The sequence below is a fragment of the Erigeron canadensis genome, chromosome 8 (assembly GCF_010389155.1).
Source record: "Erigeron canadensis isolate Cc75 chromosome 8, C_canadensis_v1, whole genome shotgun sequence".
Lineage (NCBI taxonomy): Eukaryota > Viridiplantae > Streptophyta > Magnoliopsida > Asterales > Asteraceae > Erigeron > Erigeron canadensis.
The window spans coordinates 16,096,702-16,124,558 of record NC_057768.1 but is presented as its reverse complement, the minus strand read 5'-3'; the positions used below and the strand labels follow the sequence as shown (position 1 = coordinate 16,124,558).

At 35.0% G+C, this 27,857-nt stretch overlaps 1 protein-coding gene across 1 annotated transcript; it reads left to right on the top strand.

Annotated features, from left to right (window-relative positions):
* Window positions 1–447: 447 nt before the first annotated feature.
* Window positions 448–27,857, top strand: LOC122580550. The gene is made up of 6 exons (XM_043752821.1): window positions 448–907; window positions 3,416–3,489; window positions 9,155–9,942; window positions 10,352–10,487; window positions 26,698–27,098; window positions 27,490–27,857. The coding sequence occupies exons 1-6, from the start codon at window positions 616–618 to the stop codon at window positions 27,605–27,607; spliced, it is 1,809 nt and encodes a 602-aa protein (XP_043608756.1). The 5' UTR covers window positions 448–615; the 3' UTR covers window positions 27,608–27,857.

Genomic DNA, 27,857 nt, shown 5'->3' with positions numbered 1-27,857 from the left:
GACTGTTATGATCTCATGTTTAGGAGGATTTAAGAAAAAAAGTTATTTTAAAAGGATTTATTATGTTTCAATTTTTATTAATGAGTAGAGATTAATAATACTATATTATTAAAAAAATAATAATAAGGTTTCAACTTTAAGTTTACAATATACATATGATAATGCATGATGTATCATACATCAATGTGAAACAACTTTTAACTTTCAATTTTTATTTTCATTTCTGTTACTCAAATAATTTTTTTCCCTCTCATTTATAAATTATTTTATTCCTCTATAAATCTTTTATATCAAAAACCATATATTGATAAATTATAAAAATTATATGGGTGTTCTTAAAATTTCATCCTCTTTTATTAGAGATGTCATATTTTCGATAAATTTTTAAATCCAAAAACGAAACGATAAGACCACTTCCACCTATCACCTCATCATCTTCTTGTAAATTACTTCAGAAAAACAAAACTTTTAGATACTATTGCAATCATATACTCGTAGTTAATTAATCCAAACAAACCTGACGACAGCCCAAAAGTCAAAATGATTCACTCACATCCACCCAAATCGATCATCATTTTGTCACAGTAAAACAAATAAACAGTCATTTCAGTGAAAATGGCTTTATTGGGGGACGATGGCCGAGGTTACGAACTGGCCCGGAAACTGGAATCACAAGGCATATGGAGGTCATGGCTTTCCGATGATTCACTCTACGCAATGTTTGTTCCATTTTTATCATCACCATCTTCATGGGAATCTTTTATGAGAACTGATGCCACCAAATCAAAGGCCCAAATTCAACTTCAAATCCGTGCACGCGCTCTTTTGTTTGATAAAGCCTGCGTTTCGCTTTTCCCTCAGTCCAATAGATCTTCGTCTTCTTCCAATTCCAAGCTCAATCCTAATTGTAAGTTTTTCTTATCGTAATTTCGTTTCCCAATTTTTTTTTAATAAAGAATTTGTCCTTTCTGCAACTCAGTAACCTACCACTTATTGGTTGGTGGGTTACCTCGGACAAATGCCCGGCCCCGAGAATTTATGAGCGAGAAAAAAAGCCATAGTCTCGGCGCAACCAGTGACCTAAAACCAAAATATGTGTCTCCTTAACGTCCTAACTGTCCTACTGGAATGCCTAGTTGATTATTGTAGTTATTTCAGGAGTTAATGGTACTTGTTGTAAATTAATTTCATTAAAGTCATTATAGGTATTTCAAGTAGAGATTATAGGTATTTCAAGTAGACATTATAGGCATTTCAAGTGGAGATGTTTATAATAGTGAGTAAAAGGGAAGAGCAATTTAGGGTTATCAACTACTTAGTTGAAAATAATGGAGGGAACAAATGCTTTATAATGTAGTACTCGTATATATATATATATATATAGGTAAGGTTCATGCGAGAACTATTCACATATGAACACAAGTAATTATAAGTATAAATTGATAGTGAACGAATATGTTCACATAAACTATTCATATATGAACATTAAGTTATAATATAGAAATTATCATGGTTCGTTCAATTCAAATGGTTATCACATAAACCTTTTCCTATATATATATATATAGCGAAAAGTTATTTTGAGAACCCTTTTTTTTCGAGAACCTTTGAGAACTTTTCAAATGAAGCCCAACCGATGATTATTCTTTACATGAAAATTGTTTTTTGATTGTTTTCTGAATAACTTATGTGTAATTTTGAAGTTTATAATTGTTTGGAGGCATGTATTATCATCTGTTATACAATTATGTGGAGATTTGGATTCTTGATCACATGTGCACGAATATTGCTATGATCACATGTATGCAAGTCGATCACATGTAATCATAGCAATATTCGTGCACATGAGATCAAGAATCCAAATCTCCACATAATTGTATAACGGATGATAATACATGCCTCCAAACAATTATAAACTTCAAAATTATACATAATTTATTCAGATAACAATAAAAAAACAATTTTCATGTAAAGAATAATCATTGGTTGGGCTTGATTTGAAAAGTTCTCAAAGGTTTGCGCAAAAAAAAGGGTTCTCAAAATAACTTTACCCTATATATATATATATATGCGAAACACTAATATGCAGCTTAAATATTACTTTTCTTTTTGAACGACGGGTGGGAAGGTCGTTCCATCGAGCTGAGCAGTGACATCCAAACGGGCAGTATGCTCAGGGTTCGAGGCGGCGCCTTACACTGCTACCCATTTTATGCTAAAGAGGTAAATGCCCAAGGTCAATGGGGAATACAAGATTCGATCCCATGACCTCCAAGCCAACATCCCCTCTTGCCAAAAGATACCCAAAAGGTACCCCGGCTGGCCACTACGCCAGAAGCTAGGTGGTTGCAGCTTAAATATTACTGATAAGAAAAGATATAAATTATTTTTTTTCCTATGGACACTGTATGTCAGTGTTAACTAAGATGCATGTCATTACACACCGGCGGATGTAATTTAGGAAGACCTGGGGAAACTGCTCCCGATGACCCAAAATTTTTAAGTGTATATATATGGTAATTACGTATATTATCACATTTTTGTTTTATAATGCTCTTAAATTTCAAGTTAAGTTTCTTTTTGTCCCGGATGATCGAGTTTTTTGGATCCTCCTCTGTTAGTACATGCATCTTAGTTACACTCACATGAGCCTTACTTACTAAGATATATGCACTTTGCTAGTTCGTTTTAGTTAATATTTTTTTCTGCCGTTCGAAAAAAAAAAGTTATATGCGTCTTAGTTACAGTAACATACATCTTAGTTACTAAGATACATTATATCATACTAACTAATGAGCATTTCAGTAGTTTCTACGGACATGCATCTTCGTTCTCATTAACATGCATCTTAACTTCATCCCTACATCTAGGGCAGAGCTATGTTAGTAAGGGTAGGTATCCAACATCGACCAACTCTTGGTCTCCAACCCTTTTATAAATACCCTTAAGGGCTAAGCCCGTATCGTATCCACCGGACTAAGACACTTTGCACGTTTTGCATTTAAAACCCTTCGGACCAGAACCTCCCCCTATAGTTTTGAGCCCCAATGCCTTAGGTGGTTGCCCACTTAGGCCCTATGCAATATGTGCTCATGCCTTTGGGTATTGAATTGTTTAACCATACATTGGTTTTATGTGAGTGATTGGATATGCCTTTATATTTGTGGTGCTTGTTAACTTTCAAATATTGCTATATATGTATTATTGACCAATTAGATAAGCTGAAAATTAGTGACGTGACATCTGATGTGGTAGATTATATGAATGCCAACTAATTCTATGAACGTGCAATATCAATAGTTGAAAGTGTCCTCTTGTCTCCACTTTTGGGTAGGGGTATGCCTGTTTATACCATACCTCCTTGTATCCACACAAGTAGATTGACTCTTAGTTGTTTCTTGTGTTTTTGTTTCAGATTTGCAGTTGCATGGGGATGATATTTATTATACTCTAGAGAAACCTAATCAAAATGTTGCATCATCTTTGAAGGTGTGTAGCCCCCTCTTACTAAAATTACATGTTTGTTTGTTTTTATGGGTTTATGCCTTTCAAAGTTTTATCTTATTTTGTTTCAAGTATTTTGGTTGGTGTTTAATGTGTCAGATGCTATGTCATATATGGTAACATATGTTTAGGCTTAATGCGTGTGTATATAAACAGCCGAATGGGTGGAACTACATTGAAGGCATGGGTAGCCGTTACGGGTTCACCGAATATGTTTAATGTAATTTTTATGAAAAAACGTTGTATATTTTTTTTATTGGTACTAGGTGACAGAGTAACTGTAAATTTTGAAAGATTTTTCTAGCAATAACATTTATAGAGATATATTTGTATAGTTGAATGAAAAATGAATACTATTAACAGTGCTAAAACCAGTGTTGTAAATAACGGCCGTTAGGGTGGGGGGAGGGCTTCCCCACTCCTCCCCGATTTTTCTTTTCCTGTCCTCCCCTCCCCTTTTGCTAGGAGCACCTCGCCACCCCTCCCCTCTCCTCCCCACCCTTTTCTATTTAATTTAATTTCTATTTATTTTATTTCAAATAATAATAATAATAATAATAATAATAATAATAATAATAATAATAATAATAACAACAACAACAACAACAACTTAATGTATAGAAAACAAAAAAAAACACTTGTGGACCATTTTAGTAGTTAGCTAAAAGTTCCAGGGTTGAAATTGAAAATATATATTTTTTTGTCTTTGACTTTGTCTTCTCCAAAAAAAAACCTGCAACATATACATATAGATATATCTCTGTTTTCAGTAAATTAAAAAAGAAAAGAAAAGGAAAGAACCCAACGGTCATCAAAAGCATGTAACGGTCATTTGTATAGGCAAGAGAACCGGCACCGTGGTGCCCAAACTCCTCCCCTCCCCACTGGTACCGGGGGGTCGGGCCGGTGTGCCATCGGGTACCGGCCGGTACCGGTCCCCTCCCCAATCGACTCCGTCCACCCTTATTACGCCGTTAAAACGGGTTAAAGCTGGTAAGGGTAGTCTGCCGTTACGTTATGTGTGTAGGGTAAATTTAAAGGTTTAGTCAATAACGGTCAAATAACGGAATTTAACGCTTAACGGGGTTAACGGGAGAGATGGTTGTTGGTATGAAGATTTATAAAGTAGATCTCATCTTTTATTTTCTTTGCTGCTTCAAATAAATCATTCAGCCCCATCTTTATGTTCTCCAATTCTCTCCACAGATTGCTATACCATGGCTATGATTAAGTTTTTTAAATAGTAAGTCTGGCCGTTTATTTATTTTGTGTGAAAGTTTGTTGGTTGAGAGAAAGGAGAGGTGATGAGAGAAGAACTTGGAAAAAATCAAAAGAGATGGATCATAAAGATGCTTTGGGGCTTTGGGCAGTTGGGCACAATACTCGATGACACGCTGGCAACATGTATCTTCCATCCGATATTATAATTTTATCATATACTAGTATATAATTATTATAATATTGTATGATTTTGTTGAAAAGTTCAAAAATTCAATATTTAATCAAAAATATATGTTTTAAAAAATTATCTAAAATGATTTAAAGACAATTTATAACGATGTTAAACAATAAAAAGATGATTTTGGAATTTATTCTATGTTATATGCTAGCTTAATACATATATTTATTTTTTTAGAATTAAATTCCTTTATAATCTATAGTCTCCGTTATAACGCCGCGAAATGAAATTCAACCTTAAAGGTCGTTGGCTGCAGAGGAACCACCATTGTCATTTACAACCTTGGCTAAAATTCTTAACAATGTTACTTGCACGAATACAAGGCTAGTGTTCGAAAATTTGATGCTACAATATATTGTTATCCCATACTCCAAATTTGGTAGATACATTTTCTATTTGTATGACTATATACGAGTTGTTTATTATTGACCAATTAGATAAGGTTAAAATGAGTGTGTATATAAACTATAAACTGACCCGGCCATGACCTTTGGTAACAAGCATGGAAAGCTAAAGTTAGGGTGGGTGAGTAGAAAGTTGAAGATAGATTGAGGCGTGTGTGTGTGTACTATATTATATCATTCCTACGCTCATCACATTTCTTCGAACACACTTTAGATGCACATTATTAGATTACCACTTTAAATAGTTTGTTGGTATCTCTATGTACTATTTTATTTTATTAGTGCATAAATGTTTCTTAAAACTCCTTGTAAACTCCTTTTTATGCACACTCTGACTTTGTGCATAACAATTTAATCTAAGTCTTTCTCTGGAAGTAGTCTTGGCCCTTGAGGGGTATGACTTTCTATATCTTACCTCCTCATACCTACACACTAGTGGAATTGGGTGCTGTTATTTTATTGTTGTGATGACAATGATGACATAAGTTCGTGCAATTGTAAACCAAGTCAAATGTGTTTTGTTGTGAGGAACAACTATTGATACACCTCATGGGCTAAAAATGTGTATTGATGATTTTAAGGTTTAAAGAAATGTACTCTTAGGTTTCTGTCCCCTTTGACATGTAAATAGAAACAATTGTATAGACTAAACCCATGCTTTGCATGGTAAGACAATATTTATGATAAAATATTATAAATAAATAACTCGTATAGTCATACAAATAATAAATGTATCTATCAAAATTTAAAGTAAGAGATACCAATATATTGTAGCATCCACGACAATGTATACATATGTATAATTACTTATTAAAATAGTAATAGTTTAGTATTATATAAAATGTAGTTATTAATACATAAACATAAAAGAAAGTTTAATTTAAATGCATAAAGCTTAAACAAATTGGTTATTATTATTTTATTATCATTATTATTTCTTGATGTATCTAGTATTAACCATTTGAATTAATTTAAACTATCAAATATCTTGCATTGACAAGTGTCACCATGTATTTGACAACTTAGAGGGATCTAGTGAAACCAATAAATTACTTTTGTGATCAAAATGTTGACTAATTTGACTAAATAGTATTAATATAATATATTTATGATAATAATATAATAACATTAATATTATAATAATAATAAAGTATAGTATAATATACTATTAATAATAATAAAATTGAATAAACAATTAAAAATTAGTCTAAATTGACAAGTAAGCTAAAATCCAATGTGGCAATCAATTAATAATTTGAACTAAGCCTAAAAATATCATCTCTTAGTTATATAGAGAGATTATCCTTTTTTCTATAGGCTTTACCTCATACGATTAATTTCTTATCGTATGTGGGATTAGTTAGTTTGATACCTCATTTTTCACAATGGCGAATGACATTTCTCTGTTGTTCTATCAACCAATGCGAGGACAAAAATACGTATATCTTACGTGGATTCAGAACTCAATTCTGTTGGCGTAGTTATGTAATTGGATATTTTTCGAGGAAGAATGAGCATATGCATATGTTTGATACTTCTGCTGGTATGAGGATATCTTGTCACGCGTGGGCGTATACTATAGCATTTTCTTTTTAGCTATCGAGTTTATAGCCCCTTTTAGTATAATTGTAATATTCGGTGTCACGGAAGTTGCTGATCAGCAAATAGGACTGCAAATACTTAGTTTAATAGCTTTGATTGCTTCATGAGGTGCTTGTGCATGAGCAGGAAAGATGCCCTAGTGCAGGCCTAGAAACTAGAAAGATAAACCAGCTCTTAGCTTCTCTTATATATGTATATATATGTATTTATCTCTACATTCTTTTATATGATATTTCGTTCTAAATTTAGAGTCTTCAACTCATACTATAGATAGATGGCTTCCATATAAGGATTGTCTATTCCATATAAGACAAGTTTATCAGTACTACAACAGGAGGTCATTCGGTTCATGCTTGACAGGAATCTGAATTCTGAATGAAGCACTACTTCATCTTAAGTGTAGGTAGATTTAGTTATCACTACATAAACTTTGCGAATCTTAAATGTTACATTTGAATTTAAATTACTTATGATTTGTTTAACTGGAATAAATTGAAAGCATTTCGTTTTTTATTAGTATCAACAGATGACATAGTTTGGATATATTGTTGTTCTTCTACCATTCTTTAATTTCTTTTAGCTCAATGAAAGTACTCTAATGTCTCAAATTCAAAGTTTCATACCTTAATATGTTTTAAAGGAGTTGCTAGAGTCTATCAAAGGATGCTCACTCTGGCATTAAAGTTCTTGAAAGATACCGAAATAAAGTGTTTTCTAATACTTTCTTTTAGAAATGGATAATATATATTTGAAATACACACTCAAGTGTCCACTGGAATACTGAAAACTACCAACATACACTATATTTACATACACACCGTATTTCACACTATAAGCAGAAGTCTAAGAGTTATTCCCAGAAGATAGTTGCATGAGAGATTTTTCAGAGAAAGCATGTAACGGATTGCAACTCAAGCATGATGAAGATAAATGACATGTTCTCCCGTGTATCATAATGAACAAGTCTTCCACCATGAGCGACAATATCTTACAGTAGCTTTTTCTTGTCCCATTCATTAGCACATATCAACTAAAGGGATAAAGTTAATGTTTAGTCAGTAACACAGGTTAAGTATAACGCATTTATAGATCCCAAAGTAGACAATTTGATATCAAGCTAGTATCTACTCTACTTTAATACACAAAAACACCACCAGAATTTTGAATGACTTGCAACAGTGAGCTATGGAACATATTAACAACACCATAACACCTTATCAAATTATGGTATCCTATAGTATGTACACCTTAATGCATAGCACAACACGCAAGAAACATACAAGGCTTCACTACACAACTTATTTAAAAATTCTTGGCATGTACCCCATCTTGAAAGTTCATTGTCGTCGCCTTGTAAACCAATTAGAGGCCCTCAAAAATTTTCTTCGAATAATTGTAGTTCATCATCCTATCAATTTGTCAATATTCACTATTATTATCTAAGTAGTCAAGGACATAAATTTCGGTGTTTCGGTCACGGATGGTATACGAAATATCGTTTTTTTCGGTGGTATTTCGGTAATTCTAATATTATATATGTATTTATATATATATACATAAATAAGAGTAAAAGATAAAACCTGGAAGTGCTAAAACAGAATTCACTGAAATTTCAGAAATTTCGGTCAAATTTCGGTAATTTTGATGGTATTTCGGTCAAATTTCGGTCAAAACCACCGAAAATTTCGGAAACGATATATAAACCGAAATTCAATACCGAAATTATGTCCCACCACTGAAAACCGAAATTTCACCGAAATTGATAACATAGATTATTATCACAAACAAGAAGCCTCATATGACACAACTGTTGTAGGATTTGACACGTTAGTATGTTCTCACTTGTCTCCTAAGTTGTTATATAACTCATTTTATAAAGTGTAGGGTGAATACTAATAAGATATTGAGCCAAAAACCCAAGTCCAAAACTCCAAAAACTGAAAAGCTGGTTTGGACTTTGGACCACCAGTTAAACGTCGTATGATTTGGGAGCTGTTGTTTGTAGTTTTTGTAATTGGTAAGTTGCAACACATCTCATTATTTTAATTTTCTAAATAAGTACCTTAAGTCTTGTACATTGTCATCTATGCTTTTACTGTTACTTGTAGGAACTAGCTTATCTGTGTCATCCTACTTGTTTCTGTGTAACAAGTAGACCACTTGAGTTAACCACAATTATTTTCAGGCTCAATCAAAAGCAAGTTTTGGTGTTGGATCTAGATATTGTGCACTTGAAGATGATAGTATGTCTCAGAGAATCCCAGAATCATGGTATAGTCAATTCTTTGAGAAATATAGAGCCATGAAACCATATAGGTTACCATCAGGGGACCGAGAATCTGAGAAACGTACACCCGAGCAGATGTCTAATTATATTAGAGTTGTTGAAAAGCATAAGAGAAGTCGTGCAGTTTTTATGGAAGAGCAAAATATGGCTTCGAACAACCCCATGTTTGATAATGGTTTCAATAGAGTATCTTCTAATTTAGACGATGATGAAACTTTATTTTTTCCAGAGACAATGTTTTCAGCAAATTCTGTTCCTGATAGTGCTTTACCTCCTTCATATCAAATAGAGAATATGCAGATTGGGAAATCCAATGGAGTTCTTGATAACTTGCCCCCAATAATGACCAAAAGCCCCATTATGTTAGAAAGACTTGGTATAAGGCCCGAGTACCTTAATATGGAACAGCAAGGTAATCATGATCGTCCGAAAAGAGGACTCCTTGGCATGAAGAACAATTTAAGTCCAGAACAAGCAGTTGAGATGTCACGGAAAGTGGTTTCTCGTTTACTGATGGATGTTGGTTTTGATAGTTCAATTGATGGTCCATTGGATATATTTGGTCAGTTATTTGGCTGTCATATATCTAAATTAGGCCGTATCTTGAAAGTTCTATCTGATAATTACAAGAAAGAGCATTCACCAATTGAACTACTTAAGATGTTTCTCCAAACAATTGGACATGGGTACTTCACTTTTTCCATCAGATGCTTCAACTGTTTTCTTTTTCCTTTTCTTTTGGATATTCATTGCTTATTTTTCTGCCATGCGGATGCATTATTATAGCATCTATTCTGAATATTTTTTTTCTATTCTATATTTGGTTATATAACATGTTATTTCTATATTGTCTATCCAACTTTCAAAAAGTTATATTGTATGTGTCCATGTAAGTTGCCACATCACCAGTTCACATGTTTTTAGTTGATGAGATACAATATTAATGTTTCAAAGTTTGATACACCATAGATCAAGTTAAAGTTGAGTACATCATATAGTTGAATACATTCTCAAGCAATCATCCATTTTATACTTTCTGTTCTGAAAATTTTCTTTTCTAATATCTGGTCGTCTAACTTGCTTTCATTACTGTAGTAATCTTGCGGGTTTCGCTGAGGTTGTTAAAGATGGCACCAAAATCCATGTACAGCCAACACAACTGCAACAAGTTCAGGCCATCCAGTCACAATTGCAATTGCAAAATCAAGCTGTTGTTCTGCAACCTCATCAGGTTAGCCAACTACCACTTTTGATCTGATATTCCAACTTTCACTGTGTTGTAAATTTTTTAATAAAGCGTTGCGTTTAACACTATTGTTCTGCCTGTTTGAGTCTTAAAGCCAGACCTTTTTTTTGTGCACATTTAAATCTTATGAATTACACAGGCTAAATTAACATTTGAAAAACCATACATCATTATTCATAACACCCTTGTTATATAAGTTAAATGTGCACATTTAAATCTTATGGATTACACAGGCTAAATTAACATTTGATGGTGTAAATTGTAGTCTAACGGGTGGAAAATGGAAACATTCAAAGACAGAATCTAAAAATGGGAAGTTAGCAGAAAACTAGACAAGTAGTAATTAGTCCCATACTCCCATAATGGTAAGTTATTTGGGTGTAAGTTAAATGTGCACTCATGCTATGAATAATGATGTATGGTTTTTTCTAATAGGGCTAAGTGATTGAAAAGTACTCCAACTTGGTCCAGTAACCTTTGTTGAGGTCCATATATATATATATATATTTTTTTTTTTTTCTTCTATTGTGAGGTCAAAAACCTGCAAAAACATATTTAGAGGGACATGATTGGCTGAATGATGATGTGTAGCAGATCATTTTTAATTTATCCAGCTAGCACCCATTTTAAATGTTCTATTGAATCCATAATTTCCAAAACCTGATCTTCTCTATCTTCATCTTTTTCTCCAACATCATTATACATTTATACTTTCCATCATCACCGGTTATCATGGCAATGGAACATGAATAAATATATATTTAATTAGAAGTGTAACCACAGCTTCACAACTCCTCTTTTCCATACATAATCATCATCAGTTTCCCTAATTTCATCTGATGCAATTACAATTGCAATCAAATGGCTCAAGAACAAATGATCAATCAAAGACTAAAAAATTGACAAAACATCAATTTTCTTGTAAACTCAATATTAATCAACTGCATATTACAATAACTAAAATCCCTATTTATACTAGTCCTAACCCCATTTAAATAGGAAACAAATCAACTCATACTTATCTAACAAAAAGAAAAAAATAACTTATAAAATTAAAAGATAATTTACTAGAATAGAAGATAATTTAAATTAACCGCATTGTGGGTTGGGTCGGGTCACGGGTGTCCAATGGTTCATAATCAATAGTGTGAACTTTGTTCATTGAACCCAATGGTTCTTTTTTGTAGTCTTTGATTGATCATTTGTTCTTGAGCCATTTGATTACATTTGTAATTGCATCCGGTGGTATCAGAGCTATGGTAGCTTAATGACTAATCAAAGACTACAAAAAAGAACCATTGGGTTCAATGAACAAAGTTCATACTATCAATTATTGATTGCATCTGATACCAACTAATGCAGTTTGAAATGCAATAAAATGACTCGAGAACGATTAAATCAAAGACCGAAATCATTGACAAAACGCCAATTTTTTTATGAACTCAATAATAATCAACTGCATATTACAATAACTAAAATCCCTATTTATACTAATCCTAACCCCATTGATGTGAAATACTCAGGGTTAGACTGAGTCAACTCACAAAATACAAGCACATCGGAATTTAAAACTATTTTTGTAGGATTTTCTGGAATTTTATAACAAAATACACCCAAGCTGACTATAAGAATAAATAGTACAGCGACAATAAAACAATGAAAAGGGACTGAAACAAGAACAAGATAAAATAAACAAGGATAAATAAGAATCTAATATTTTACTCGTAAAGGACTAAACCACCAGAATCAAATAGAAGAAACACTCTAAAACCACCACTATATTTGATAAAGGCTGAGCCACAACAAATACAGATAAAAGTAATGAAGATTTGTAAGATCTCACCTTAATAATCTATAAAGGCAAAGCCACCAAGATTATTGATAAAGGGACCACTTCAAACCACCAAGATCAAAGATCCATAAAGGTAAAGAAGATTTTCAAATGAATAGAATTCAACTCTATCAAACTTTTCATAAACACTCTGATTTTTAAAAGAGAAGGCAACCTTCATTTATAGAGGAAATACAAGACACAAGGAATATTCTACCCTAGACAACTAGTACAGGGTAGTGGTTTAGTGGTGGTTCTCTCTCTGGTCCCCACTTGTCTTTTTCTTCTCCCATGATTAGGTGTCACCAAAACAAGACAAAAACATACAACTGAATTTTATCCTTATTCAGAATCATCTAGAACAGCCACACACACGTGATAATCACATGACTTAACCTGGTTATTGAAAGCATTAAAATAGATAAGTGTTTGAAAATCCCAAGCTAATTCAGTTCCAAGATGACTCTGCCCAAGCTAACCCAGACTGGTCGTCCCAAGCTGACTCATCTTCCAAGCTGACCCAGATTGGACGAATTCACGAGCTGATCTTCAAACTTCCCCTACATTTCAGTCTTCCCACTTAAGTAAGGTGAATCCTAGGGGGCAGATAGGATCACCAATCATCTTCCCAAAGTGTGCCATCGAGAGAAACATCATCATGGCCTGAGCTGAGTCCAAGCTGACTCAGTCTAAGCAGAGTTCAAGACAACTCAGTGGCAATTTCGTATCATCCATTAAAATAGAAAACAAATCAATTCATACTTATCTAACAAAAATGAAAAATAACTTAAAAAGATAACTTATTAGAATAGAAGATAATTTTAATTAACCACATTGTGGGTTGGGTCGGGTCACGGGTCTTCTGCATCATCATGACACATTATATATATATATATAACCATGGCCTAATAGCCTTATTTAACCAAGTTGTCTAACCTTAAAGTTGGTGAACAAGAAATCATTAAAATTAATAAATTAACTATTAAATATAATGTTGAAAGGTATAGTTTGTATGTAATGTTGTAAGGAACTATTGATTTGGGGAAGAAGATGATATGGCGTCTTATGGCATTCCCAACTATTTAATACTACAAAGTTATATTAGAAGTAAATAAGATTATAAGAATGACTAATAACCTACTGTCTAGGCCACATCATCTTCGAATTTCTTTATAAAGTTGATCTCGCTACATCTCGGTAGCTTAACCTTTAAACATCTCGACGAGCAATTGATTTCCTAAACTAGTTTAAAACTAAACAGTACACCAACTATGTACACCAACTATGTGATAGATTGGGAATGAAAGCATATTTTTCATTTTCTTGCGAAAAGGTGGCATTAAATTTAATTTATTTTTTTATAGCAATTATGGAACATATTGTTGTGAGAAGAAGAAAGTTAGGGTTTATAAAATTCCTATATTTTTCATACCACATGGTGGTGTAGAGAAAATATAGAGATGGAGAAATGATTTTATCAATACAAGCATAGCCCTTTTCCTTTTCCTTTGCTATTGATATTATTTATATTCGTATATACACTTCGAAAATACAACGGTTATAAGCGTTTGTAACAATTTTTTAAACAAAATAAGAATATTGCAAAAGTACCCCCCCCCCCCCAATTCCCAAGTAATAGCTATTTTGTTAAACTCTTATGAGTCATGATTCGACTCTTACAAGTCGAGTCGATTTACACTAAAAACAAGGTGACTCATTGGGTGACTTTTGTTTCTCCTGTCTCTTCGTGTGAGTTTTAAACGAGTTAATATGAGTCGCCAACTTATGATTGTTGTAGTTTGATAATATGGTTATATATTATATATTATATTTATGGTTACATTATTTTGTATGTTATTTATGTATTTTTGATCCTTTTAGTACGAGTTTTAGAGTATGTAATATTTTGGTAATGTATTAAGATAATCGAAATTATATTTTGTTATATATATATATATATATAGGAAAAGTGAGTATGAGGCTGTTATGTTTTTAGTATTTTTAATAAATACTTGGGCCCCTATGTTTTTTACTTTTTAAAAAAGGTATGTGAGTGGTTTTCACCCAACTTGGGTGCCTAAGAGCTTGATATTCCCTTCCCCCATTATATATATATAATATAATTATACTATATTATGTAGTATATAAAAATGTCTAGACTCTTACGAGTCGAGTCACGAGTCAAAAATTATGTTTTCTAGTTGAGTCAAAAGTTACGAGTCGACAACTATGATTTTACCTATATCAATACTCCCTCCTTTTAAAAATTTTGTCCTTAAAAATTAAAGGTAGGAAATTTGAGTTGCATATCTGTAAGGTATTCCATGAAGCTTCTGAAATATCCAAACCCTCCCAATGAACCAACACCTTGGCCATTTGGTGCCCCTTCTTAACTTGTTTATCGAAGACTGCCCTTGGTTGGAGAATGAATATGTAGCCGTGGGCTAAAGGTTCAGGGACTGATAGGCCCCAAAGCTTTCTTCAACAGGGACACATGGAATACATTGTGTATTCGGGAGTCTGAAGGCAAACTCAACTAATAAGCCACCTCACCAACCCTCTTTAGAACCGCAAATGGTCCAAAAAACTTTGCAGACAGTTTCCTGTTTTGATGAACCTTGAGTGATTGTTGAGCAAATCGGTGAAGTTTCACATAAACCCAATCACTTCGTTAGAATTATCTTTCACTTCTATGCTAATCAGCAACTTGTTTCATTTTGTTCCGAGCAGTCTGCAAATTGGTTTTCAGCTTCTGAATCATTGCTTCTCTTTCCTTATGTAAATCTTCCACAACTTCAATGTGAGTGTCCTTGCTATGTAGGGAATGTGGACATTGGGTTTTGAGACCACATAAAGCTTCATATGGGGTCATTTGAATAGGGGAATGCTAAGTGGGGTTATACCACCATTGAACCAATGCTACCCGTTTCACCCAAGATAAGCGAGCATCTAAACACATACTTCTCATGTAAGCCTCTAAGCATCTATTCAACACTTCTGTTGACCATCAGATTGAGGATGGTAAGCTGAGGACACTGCTAAATGAACCCCTTAAAGTCTCATTAACTCTTTCCAGAAATGACTTAAGAAAATAGGATCCCTATCTGAGACGGTTGTGATAGGATTGCCATGCAATTTAAAAACATTGTCCAGGAAAACTTTGGCCACAATGACTGCACAATATGGATGACTTAAAACCATGAAGTGAGAAAATTTTGTGAGTCTATCCACCACTATTTAGCCTGCACTTTAGGAAGGCCTGATATAAAATCCATCGATATATCTGTGAAGATAGAGGTAGGAATCGGAAGTGGTTGTAACAATCCAGGGCAACAGTTTAATACTTGGTCCCTTGACAGATGGAGCATTCTTTCACAAACCTTGGACATCATTGAAACAACATGTCACACCCCGACTAAGGCGGAAAACTCGGGATGCGACGCATAGTACACTCGTCATGGATGTTACGTAGAGTAACTACATGAATACTTAAATAACACACATTTCATAAATCCAAACATAAACATCCAACATAAAGTCAAGATTCAAGAAGAAAAAAAAAATAAACTCCCACGCAGAGGAATAACGCATAGGCATAGTGCCATAGTCTAAACATATAGTAAACATAACAAAACATAAGATATGCAGATCCAAAACCCTATTCTGGTCTGCTACAGGTCACCATGCTATGCTCCTTAGCCACCTCTAATACGATTCACATGCTCACCTGAAAGGATACTCAAAAGCGTCAACACAATGGTCGGTGAGTTCGTAGGTTTTGTAAACAAGTGTCAAGTTATGTGCCAGGTCGAAATATCAAGATCCACACAACAATATGGCTATCAACTTACTTATGATAGCAAGAATTAAGTATCTTTATGCCACCAGCACTTACGGTATACCAGGCCTAAGGTGTAAGTATCAAGTATCTGGTGCCTCCAACTCCACCATAAGTATCAAGTATCAAGCATCTCAAACTCCACCACAAGTATCAAGGATCAAGTATCAAGTATCACAGTGCACATCATACAGTACAGTCAAATAGCCATAAATGATGATAGACACAAAGGAATGAGTATCCTTCCACCCCAAAACATATAAAAAGAGGGGCTACGAAACTCACCTGAGCGGTAGCAACAAGATTAAGCTACGCAAGATATCAGAAAGCAAGAAAGCAAGTAACCGGTACGCAAACTCACCTGAGCGGTAGCAACAAGATTAAGCTACGCAAGATATCAGAAAGCAAGTAACCGGTACGCAACAATCTGTTACAAGTTATCACAATTAAGTATTCATTCAATATAGTTAAACGTGCTCATATCGTGTCGCCAAGTGTTGACTATGTTGTCAAAAAGCGTACTAGTTTGACTCTGACCACATTTTACAAGTTTGACCAAAGTTGACCAAATTACGAGTTTGACTAAGTTGAACAAATCGACTAAAGTTGACCAAAGTTGACTAAACCGACCAAAATTGACCAAGGTTGACCAAATCGAGTTATCAATTGAAATCCGAGGTCTCAATTGAGTATTGAGGTCTTAAATTGAATTTGGGGTCTTATTTCACTAAAAGACAAAACTGAAATTAAGAGGCTAAATTTGAGAGGCTAGTAAATCTGGGGTCTTATTTAGAAATACAAGGTCACAAATGAAATACGAGGTCACATTTGAAATACGAGTTCGCAAATGGAAATACGAGGTCACATTTGAAATACGAGGTCGCAAATGGAAATACGAGGTCACATTTCGACGGGGTTGCAAGCTGGGCTGTTCTTCCCCGAATTTTGTTCTAGAAAACTCTAATCGTTTCTTTCGATCTGAGAGGTGTTTTTATCATCAGATTGTACTTTTAGACCCCCAAATATTATAGAAAGACAATACTAAAGTCGGAATCTCTAGAACGGACTTAAACTCGAAAACCCATTTGAAAAAAGTTTATAAAAAGTATATAAAAATCCTTAAATCTCAAGATTTTGTTAACGAAATCACATGAAACTTTGACAAGAGTTGTAGTGAATGATTCTAAACGTTTTGAACGTAAAAAATTTGTTACTTGGCGGGTGTAGTGTGTATATTAAAAGAAAAACCGTAAATACCAAAAAGAAGAGCATAAAGTGGGTTTTGATTTTATACCTTGAATCTGTAAAATATGTGTTTGTAAAGATGTTTAGGACGTAAAAACACTGTTGTTAATGCTAAATCTAAACAAAATAAGGTTGGATTTTTATAAAACTTGATGTAAAATGGGGTAGTAATGGTGAGGTAGTAAAGTGAGGTAGCAATTTGGGGTAGCAAAAGGGAGGTGGTAAGGGTTTGTGTGTGTTTTTCTTGGAGGCTAAGTTGATAGAATGAGGGTTTTGTGAAAGAATAAGCCTATTTATATGTAGGGTAAAATGTAAGGTTTCCATGCTTACTGAAGAATACGATGCCGGACATGTAAATACGATGCCAGACTCAATTACGCTGCTAGGTCTAAAATACGATGCCGAAATCAAATTACGAGGTCGTATCACAAATACGATGTCGATACCAAAATACGAGGTCATATTCTCTTGTTTAAAATTGTAAATTTGACTCGGAATTTTTCGTGGTTGACTCACGGGTGTTACACAACCTTTCGAGTAAAAAGTTTCATCAATTCTAGCCAAAGTAGGTGCAATACCTAAATGACCCCCAATCGGAGATGCATGAAAAATGCTTAAGATTCCCTGCCTCAAATTGTCATCTTTAGGATCCATGAGTTTGGATTTGATTTCCTGGTGAGCAAGGTGTCATTCCATGATCTATTAGGGATAGATTGGCCATGTTGTAGCTGTTTATCAATTTTGCAGTGGCTGGGTCCTTTTGCGAAGCTTCTTTCAACCTCACTAATAATAAGGTCTCATTCAAAGAACTAACCCCCATTTGTTGGAGTGCTAACCCTTGAACCATGGAAAGGGCATCTGCAACCACATTCTCTACACCTTTTTTGTATTTAATTTTATAATCGTATCCCTTTAACTTGTACAACCATTTCTGCTGCTGGGAGTTACATTTTTCTACTCAAGTAAGTGCTTCAATCTCTTGTGATCAATTTTAATGACAAAGTGCTTGGAAGCCAAGTAGTGGTGTCATTGTTTGACTGCGATAATTATGGCAAGTAATTCTTTTTCATAGACAGGCTAATTTTGTTGCCTGGTAGAGAGAGCTTTGCTGATATAGGCCAGATGATGATTATCTTGCATGAATGCTCCCATGCCCTTTGAAGAGACAACAGTCTTTTTTCAGGCAACTTCAATACTGATGGACTGCTAAGCAATTCTTTAAGGTGATTAAAAGCCAATCAGCTATTTCATTCCATTTGAAACTGTTTTTTTTAAGCAATTCAGTTAATGATTTAGCTATTACCTCAAAATTCTTAATAAACCTCTTATAGTAGTCCGCCAAACCCAAAAATCCCCTCAATTGTTTCACATTAATTGGTGTAGGCCATTCTTGAATAACCTTGATCTTGGATGGATCGTTTGAAACTCCTTGTGTAGAGATAACATGGCCTACATATTTAATTTTTGTTCTTGCAAATGCACATTTGGATCGTTTTGCTCTTAATGAATTTTGCTTCATTAATGCCAAAAGTTGTTCCAAATCTTGTAAATGTTGAGCCCAGTTCCTTACTGTACACCAAAATATCACCAAAAAAGACCAATGTATTTTTCCTTAAAACTTTCTTAAAGGTGGTGTTCATAAGGATTGGAATGTGGCAGGTGCATTTATTAACCCAAAAAGTAATACTAGAAATTCGAAGTGTCCTTGATTGGTTTTGAAGGCTATTTTGTGTATGTCATGCTCGTATATTCTTAGTTGATGATACCCAGACCTGAAATCTAACTTAGTAAATGTTGCAGCCCCTTGTAATGCATCTAAGAACTCTTCGATCAATGGATTTAGGAAAATATCTTTGATTGTAGCCTCATTAAGCTTTCTATAAACAATGCACATTTTCCGTGTTACATAAATAATGCATTTTAGTCAATAAGTGTCATAATTCTTAGTTGAGGGACTAGCATTGTAAAATAGGGAGTGGTTATTTTCTTGTTTGAATAGTCAAAGGCTATATAAGCCTGATATTGGGGATGTATCAGATATCATAAATCAAATATCAATTTCTCTCCCAAATTCTCTCTATTCTAAAATTCTGCTCTCTCTTCTTCAATCGGTGAGCTTATGATTCCGGTTATCAATTCCGGTGAATCCTTCTTCTCCGGCATCAATTTCATATAAAAATAAAAAATAAAAATAAAAATAAAATAAAAAAAAACCCTAAAAATCAACAAAATCATCGAATTCATTTCAAATTCAATGACTACTACTCGCAATCAAGCTTCCGATATGGAACGTATGCAGAAGGAATTAACATCAGCTCAAGAGACGATTATCACTTTGAAGGCATCTGTGGATACATTGACGAAGAACATGGCGACATTTGATAAGCAGAAACAGTTAATTACTCGTGGAGAAGATGAATACAGCCATACACATCACATCGCCTAGCTAAGCTTGATTTCCCTAAATTCGACGTGGAAGGCTGGAACTATAGATGTGATCATTTTTTCACCATTGATTATACTCCAGAGCATAAGAAGGTTCGCTATGCAGCAATTCACATGGAAGGAAAAGCACTCGAGTGGCATTTGGCATATATTCGATCCAGTGGCTCTACAATTGATGATATCGGCTGGCCGGAATATTCACGCGCCATCACGGCCAGATTTGCACAAACTCTGGTTGAGGACGCCATGGGAGCACCGAAAGCTCCTACTCAAACAGGTGATCTCGATGCTTATTGTGATAGATTTGATGCATTATTAAATAAGGTTACTATTCCAGAAGAATATTCTGTTAGTTTGTTCCATAGAAGGCTTGAAGCCAGAAATTAAGTTTGTGATCCGTATGTTTAGGCCTAAGACATTGAAGGATACATATACTTTAGCTAAATTGCAAAATCAGGCTAATCAAGCTATAGGTAGAGGCACTAGTTTTACTAATTACACTCGATATAAACCTGCCAGTAGTAGAACTAATACTCTCACGAGCAATACTAAACAACCTCTATTACCTACTCCTGTGAACTCAAACACTTCTGCATTAGTACCTAAGAAAGTCACAAATAGGTTCATGGAGGAGAAAAGAGCAAAGGGAGAATGTTTTTACTGTAATGAAAAATTTGTGGCTGGGCATAATAAGGTGTGTAAAGGTAAGAGGCAATTGTTTTTGGTAGAAATTGAGGACTGTACAGAAGAGGAGGAGAATAAGGAAAATATAGAGGTGGTTGAAATAGCACCAGAATTGTTAATTGTGTAAGGAGCTCCACAGATTTCACTCAATGCAATTTTAGGCATTCCATCCTACCATACTATGCAAATTGTAGGAACGATTGGTACTAGAACCTTGCACATTCTGACAGACAGTGGTTCTACTCATAATTTTATGAGTAAAAGGATGGCAGAGAAGCTCAAGTGTGCAATTGTTCATATACCAAATGTACTTGTCACTGTGGCAGATGGAAATAGCATGGATTGTGCTAATATTTGTAAAGCATTTCAGTGGAGTATGCAGGGAAACCTTCCAATGCTCCTATATTTGTAGAGCATTTCAGTTGAGTTTCTAGTCTTACCATTTGGTCTCACTAATGCTCCTGCAACCTTCCAATCACTCATGAATCACACCTTTAAGGAAGTATTAAGGAGATGTGCACTTGTTTTCTTTGATGATATCTTGGTGTACAACACTAGTTGGGACCAACACTTGTAGGACTTGGAAACTATCTTACAACTGATGAGAACCAGCTCATTGAAAGCCAAGAAGTCTAAATGCTCATTTGCAGGAGAGAGTGTAGAATATTTAGGTCAAATTATTACCAGAAATGGAGTTGCTACCGATCATGCCAAAGTGCAGGCCATTCAAGAATGGCCAGTTCCTATGACAATTAAGCAACTGAGGGGTTTCTTAGGCCTAGCAGGTTATTATAGATGGTTTGTGAGGAATTTTGGCATTATTACTCAGTCTCTCACTGAATTGTTAAAAAAAGATAGTTTTAAATGGGGGCAAGAGGCACAAACTGCTTTTGAAAAGCTGAAACAAGCATTGAGTTCACCTCTAGTGCTTAAATTACCTAATTTTGACAAAATGTTTGTCATTGAGACGGATGCTTCATCTAAGGGAATTGGGGCAGTTTTAATGCAAGAAGGTCATCCCCTTGCCTATATCAGTTAGGCATTATCTCTTAGGCAACAAGGGTGTTCTGCTTATGAGAAGGAGTTACTAGCCATTATCTTTGCAGTCAAACAGTGGCATCATTACTCATTTTATGATCAAAACTGATCATAAAAGTTTAAAGTTCTTACTTGAACAGAAGATAGTCGCTCCCCTGCAACAAAAGTGGCTGTCCAAATTACTTGGGTATGATTATGAGATTAGTTGCAAGAAGGGGGTGGACAACATTGTGGCTGATGCATTGTCAAGAGTACCTAGTGTAGAAGTTTTGCAGATGGGAGTTAGCTCTATTAATGATTTATTGTAGGGCAGAATTCAAGACTCATGGCAGGCAGATAAAGATACTCAATCTTTGATCACTAGGTTGGCACTAGGTGAGATAATTCCCCACAGATCTTGGGATGGCAAGTCATTGAAAAGGAAAAATAAACTTTTCATAGCAAAAGATATGCAATTAAGAAATGATATCATTTCTTATTGCCATTCATCTCCTGGAAGGGGGGCATTCTGGGGTCATTCCTACATTGGCCAAGTTAAAGGAATTGTTTTATTGGAAGGGGTGTTATAAAGATGTCCAGAAGTTCATCAAAGAGTGTTCAATATGTCAGAGGGCAAAGTATGAGACTGTACCATACCCTGGGTTGCTGCAGCCTTTGCCAGTGCCACAGTCACTATTTTCTGATATATCCATGGATTTTGTGTCTGGTTTGCCAAAAGTAAGTGGTAAGGATACTGTTATGGTGGCGGTGGACAGGTTATCAAAATATGGGCATTTTATTCCACCCAGTCACCCATATACTGCAGTCACTGTGGCTAAAGTTGTGCTTGATAATATCTTTAAATTGCATGGATGTCCTTCTACAATTGTGAGTGACAGGGATCCTATTTTCTTGAGTCAGTTTTGGAAAGAATTCATGAGGCTACAAGGTGTGGATTTAGCCATGTCCTCTGCCTATCACCCACAAACTGATGGGGAGACTGAAGTGCTCAATAGATGCTTGGAATCTTAAGAACCATGTGCATGGACAGCCCTTTGTAGTGGGTAAAGTGGATTCCTTTAGCACAATGGTGGTATGATACTTCTTGGCACTTTGCCATTAAGATGTCACCTCATGAGGCATTGTATGGGGTTAAACCTAATATTCATATTCCATACATTCCTGGAGATACTGCTATGATGGCTGTGGAGGAGATTCATAGAGATAGAGAAGCAATGATAAGGAAGCTGAAAGCTAATTTGGAAGCAAATAGAAATAGAATGAAGCAATTGGCAGATGGGAAGAGGAGTGATAGAGAATTTAAGGAAGGAGATTGGGTTTATGTGAAATTGCATTCCTTTGCACAACAATCACTCAAAGCTCATTATAATAGGAAGATGTCACCAAAGTATTTTGGTCCTTTCCTGGTTCTGAAGAAAATTGGATAGGTGGCTTATCAATTGGACTTGCCAGATTCTGCACAGATTCATCACACGTTCCATGTGTCACTCCTTAAGAAGGCTAATGGTTCTCTGCAGCAGAGTGTTCCCCTGCCAAATGGACCTCGGTTTTTGTTGCAACCCAGAGCTGTGATTGACAGGAAGATTGTGAAAAGGAAGGGTAAGGTTACTGTTCAAGTGCTTGTTCATTGGGAAGGACTACCATTAGAAGATGCTTCATGGGAGTTCCTGGATGACATGCAATGCAGATTTCCTACTTATGATTTTTGAGGACAAAAATCTTATAAGGGGGAAGTATTGTTACATAAATAATGCATTTTAGTCAATAAGTGTCATAATTCTTAGTTGAGGGACTAGCATTGTAAAATAGGGAGCGGTTTTTTTCTTGTTTGAATAGTCAAAGGCTCTATAAGCCTGATATTGGGGATGTATCAGATATCATAAATCAAATATCAATTTCTCTCCCAAATTCTCTCTATTCTGAAATTCAGTCGTATCACTCCGGGGGCCATCTTTTTTCTTGATTAACACCATAGGGGCAACAAAAGCACTAGTGCTGTGTCTTATACTCTTATAACTCCTGAATCAAGCAACTCCCGTGTCATATTCTCAATGACATCCTTTTGACTCTTTTGAATTTCTGTAAGGCTTTAGGTTGAGATTTGTTTGGACCACTTTATTCTTATTGGTCAACCTGAAGTTCATTTTTTTCATTGAACAAAGACTTATACCTTGTTTATTGACTCCCTTCAGCTCAAAATTAACTCCATTAACAGTAAATTTCATTGTTAAATGCCTGAAGTTCCAAATTAATAGAATAGAAAACTTTAGAAGGAGAAAAATGAGAAATTATCACACAAATCATGAGTTTATTATCAATATTAGGGGTACTTATACATAAAAGGGCCGGTGACCGATTTTCCCCTGCCCTAACAACCATTCGACTTATTCTTTATACAGAAATGACCCACGAGTGTCATACAATATCATACATGCATCACAAATAATATCATTGAGAGTTTCCAGCCATTTAATGTCCAAAACAATGTCATAATTGGTTAGTTCCAAAAGTAATACATCAGCTGTAAAAGAATTCCCTTGCATTGCCCATTGAAAATCCCTACACCAACTATCACAGTCTATATTTTTTCCATCTGCCACATATACCTTCACATTTGGTATTTCTACACTTTGGACACCTAATTTTGATGGCCATAGATGTGTTCATAGAGTTGTGGGTTGACCCATTGTCCGCCAAAATGTGTAATCTTCTAGTACCCACTGTTCCCACCACTTGCATAGTCGAATAAGATGGTATAACCATAATTGCATTAAGAGAAATTTGGGGATCCCCTTAAACTATTGGAACCAAATTATTATCCTTAATAAATCCTAGTTCATCATCAAGATAATCCATTACTTCTACCAAAAATAACTGTTTCTTGCCTTTGCATACTCTACTATGTCTTGAATTCTTGAGACAAATTTTTCATTACGGTAAAAGCATTCCCCCTTAGCCTTTCTTTCGTCCATAAACTTGTTACTTTCTCTCGTGGGTACTAAGGCATTTGAAGGAATAGAGTTAATGGGTGTTGCCAAGAGTGGTGGTTCAGTTAGATTAGTGTAATTGGTTGTTCTTGGTGTTCTATAAATACTGCTACTACTTTCCATAGTTCTTCCCAAAGTCTTATTGGTCTGATCTTGCAATCTTGCTAAAGAATAATTTTCACTTAGCATTTAGGCTTGAACGTTTTCATAGGACATTTAATATCTGGTTTTAACCCTTCAATGAAAATACTATCTGTATATTCCTCACAGAGACTAACCTTTGTAAGGAGATCAAACTGATCACAATAGTCATTAACTCTCCTGTTTGGTTCAGTGCATAAAGAGCACCCATTGCATCTTCAATGGCAGTTGAAACAAATCTAGCCACTGATCTCAAGTATTCATCCCATGTAAGTTGTTCCATCGTCTTCCCATTGGATTTCATATGGCGAACATGCCAAGAAAGAGCTCTTCCTTCCATGTGATTTGATGCATATCGCACTTTTGAAGTTTCCGGTGTACTGTTGATTGTGAAAAAATGTTCACATCTATACATCCACTCTTCAACGTCTTCTCCATCGAATCTTTGGGAAATCAATTTTAGTTAAACGGTTATTACTCATTCTGCCGCCGACTTAAACCACCATAGCACCGTCCTGGTTTTGTATTGCCGCCATCGCCTTTTATAAATGATCAATCGCCGTCTTGAAAGAATCGACATTAGAATCCAATGATTTCTGAATCTTCAATATCTCTTCTTGAGTTAAATTGACCTTTTTTGAGTAGTCGGTCCACTTTTGTACTTCGAGTCGTTATTGTGTTTAGGTAATTTGATCGGCAATCAAGTTGTTGCGGGAATGTAACTGCCTCCGCCGGAGCGTTGGCTCTGATACCAAATTGGTAGAGAGAAATTATATATAGAGAGAAATGATTCTATCAATACAAGCATAGCCCTCTTCCTTGGCTATTGATGTTAATTATACTCGTAATATACACATGGAAAATACAAGTAACGGTTATAACTGTTTGTAACAACTTTTCAAACAGAATACGAATATTGCAAAAGTACCCCCTCAATTCCTAAGTAATTGCTATTTTTGGCTAAACCTCATTTTACCTATATCACATGCCTCTTGCCCATTGGCATCTGTTATTCTGAAAAAAAAGAAAGAAGGGTAATTAGATGGGAACTGATCCACCATGTACCATTTGGTACCCACTAATATGTCCGAATCTCAACCACTCAATAATCCCCTAATTATCTAAAGTTTGCTTTTGGTAAGACTCGAAACAGGATCCCCCTAGGAAGTGGCGGCTGGTGCCACTGGGCTATTACCCAGTGGTTGGCATCTGTTATTCTGCACAACTTGTGTGTTGTAGTTTAAATGTTTAAGAAAATTATGATTATTTGTTTTCTTAAATCATCTTTGTGTTGCGATAATATATTGTTTTATCTATGAATAAATAATAGCACTTTTAGTTTCATTAATAAATTATTTTTTATGAAGTTCAAAGAAAAGTATAATTTTTTAACAGGTGTAGCCATGTCCTGACCCAATTGGAACCGTATTCAAATGATTAAATCCTGACCAGCTCATTTTGCTACCTACTAACTAGTTAGCACCTTCCTAGAATATGTGCAAATATTGTTGTTATTAGATACCTTTTATTTGTCTTTTATTGCCGGGTTAATTTGTGTCTTCAACAACAATAACGAATCTCACAAGAGTAGGAATAATAGGAATAAGTTTTAAGAGTAGATAGACTGTTTTAGATCCCTGGCTTCAAAAGTTTCATATATAATTCTGCATAATAGGAATAAGTTGTAAGAAAAGTCTTTAGGATATCCTTATCATGTTATAATATATATGAAGATAAAACAAAATAATTGAATTGGTTTGCTGATAATGTGCATCTAAGGTGTGAGTTCTAGAAAATATAGCCCGCGCATAGTGATTCTGGCCTACAGATAATCTGTGTTTGGAAAAGCATATTCATCAGGATTGCACATCCGAGGTGATTCTGGCTTCTATGTGTTTGCATCTGTCTGCTTCTTTATAGATATGTTCTGACATTCTTTATCATGTTCAAGTGATTCATAGAATTCCGTTTTGCTGATTGTTATAGTTTCAAAGGCAAATGCACAACCCAATGGTTCACCCTCTTCAGCAGCAGCAGCAGCAGCAACAACAGATGATTAGCCCCTTACAGCAGCAGCAGCAGTGGGACAGAATGAGGAGGCGCCAACCTGCCACACCTCGTGCTGTTATGAATATGAGCAGTAGCATGAATGTTGATAATGAGAGTCAAAGTCAAAGATCAATGGTTGAAGTCAAACTTGAAAACCCACCTGAGTTTCCTATGGACAACAATGCTGCATTTTCAACTATGAATTATCGAAATCCTCAGATGCAGTTCCGCCAGCAGCAATTTGCTGCAATCTCAGCTTACCAAGCTCAATCCAACAATCAGTTTAGACCAATGGCTTCAGTTCAAATCCCCCAACTCCAGCCACAAGCCCATTCACCGTAAGTAACATTTCTATTTTAAGATTTAAATGTAGAGGCTGCAAACTAGAAGGGTCGACCGGGTTTTGTAATCAAGTAAGATGAGGGGTCATCGTTATTGATTAGAACTGGTAGGGTTGGGTTGACCCGCAACACTTTTAATTTATTCTTGTAAATCTTTTATAATTAGTTAAAGTCTCAATCATGATTGCGAAAGTTTTATTTTTTCATTAATAATCTACACTTTTCAGCGATTTCCATCCAGTTTGACTTGTTCCACTTCAAACGAACTTTTCCCCATTCGACCTGTTAGATATAAATCATAACCCAAATAGACTACTGATATATATAAAAAGGGTCAAATTTACAAACCAAGAATATTGAGGATCTAATTCTCCTTGGTTGGATGCAGGAACATGGGATTGGTTAGAGCTCCACCAGTGAAGGTCGAAGGCTTTCAGGAATTGATGGGCGGGGATTCTTCGATGAAGCTTGATTCAGATGAAACTAAACTGACTTCCCCAAAGTAAAGCAATTGAATTTACATAGGTAAAATGTGATAACTTGATCCCTCCCACCAAAAAAAAAGTTACTATTTGACTTTTGAGAGTTAAACAAATTGCTTTTCAACTTCTAAATAGACCTTACCTTTAAGTTTACAGGAAACTTAAAATCGTAACCAAGTGTTTGTGTTAAAAATGTACAAATAAATCACCCTTTTTTTATTCTTCTATTATCAGGACGTATATTTAGTTGGTAGATCTTTTTAAACTTTTTCGA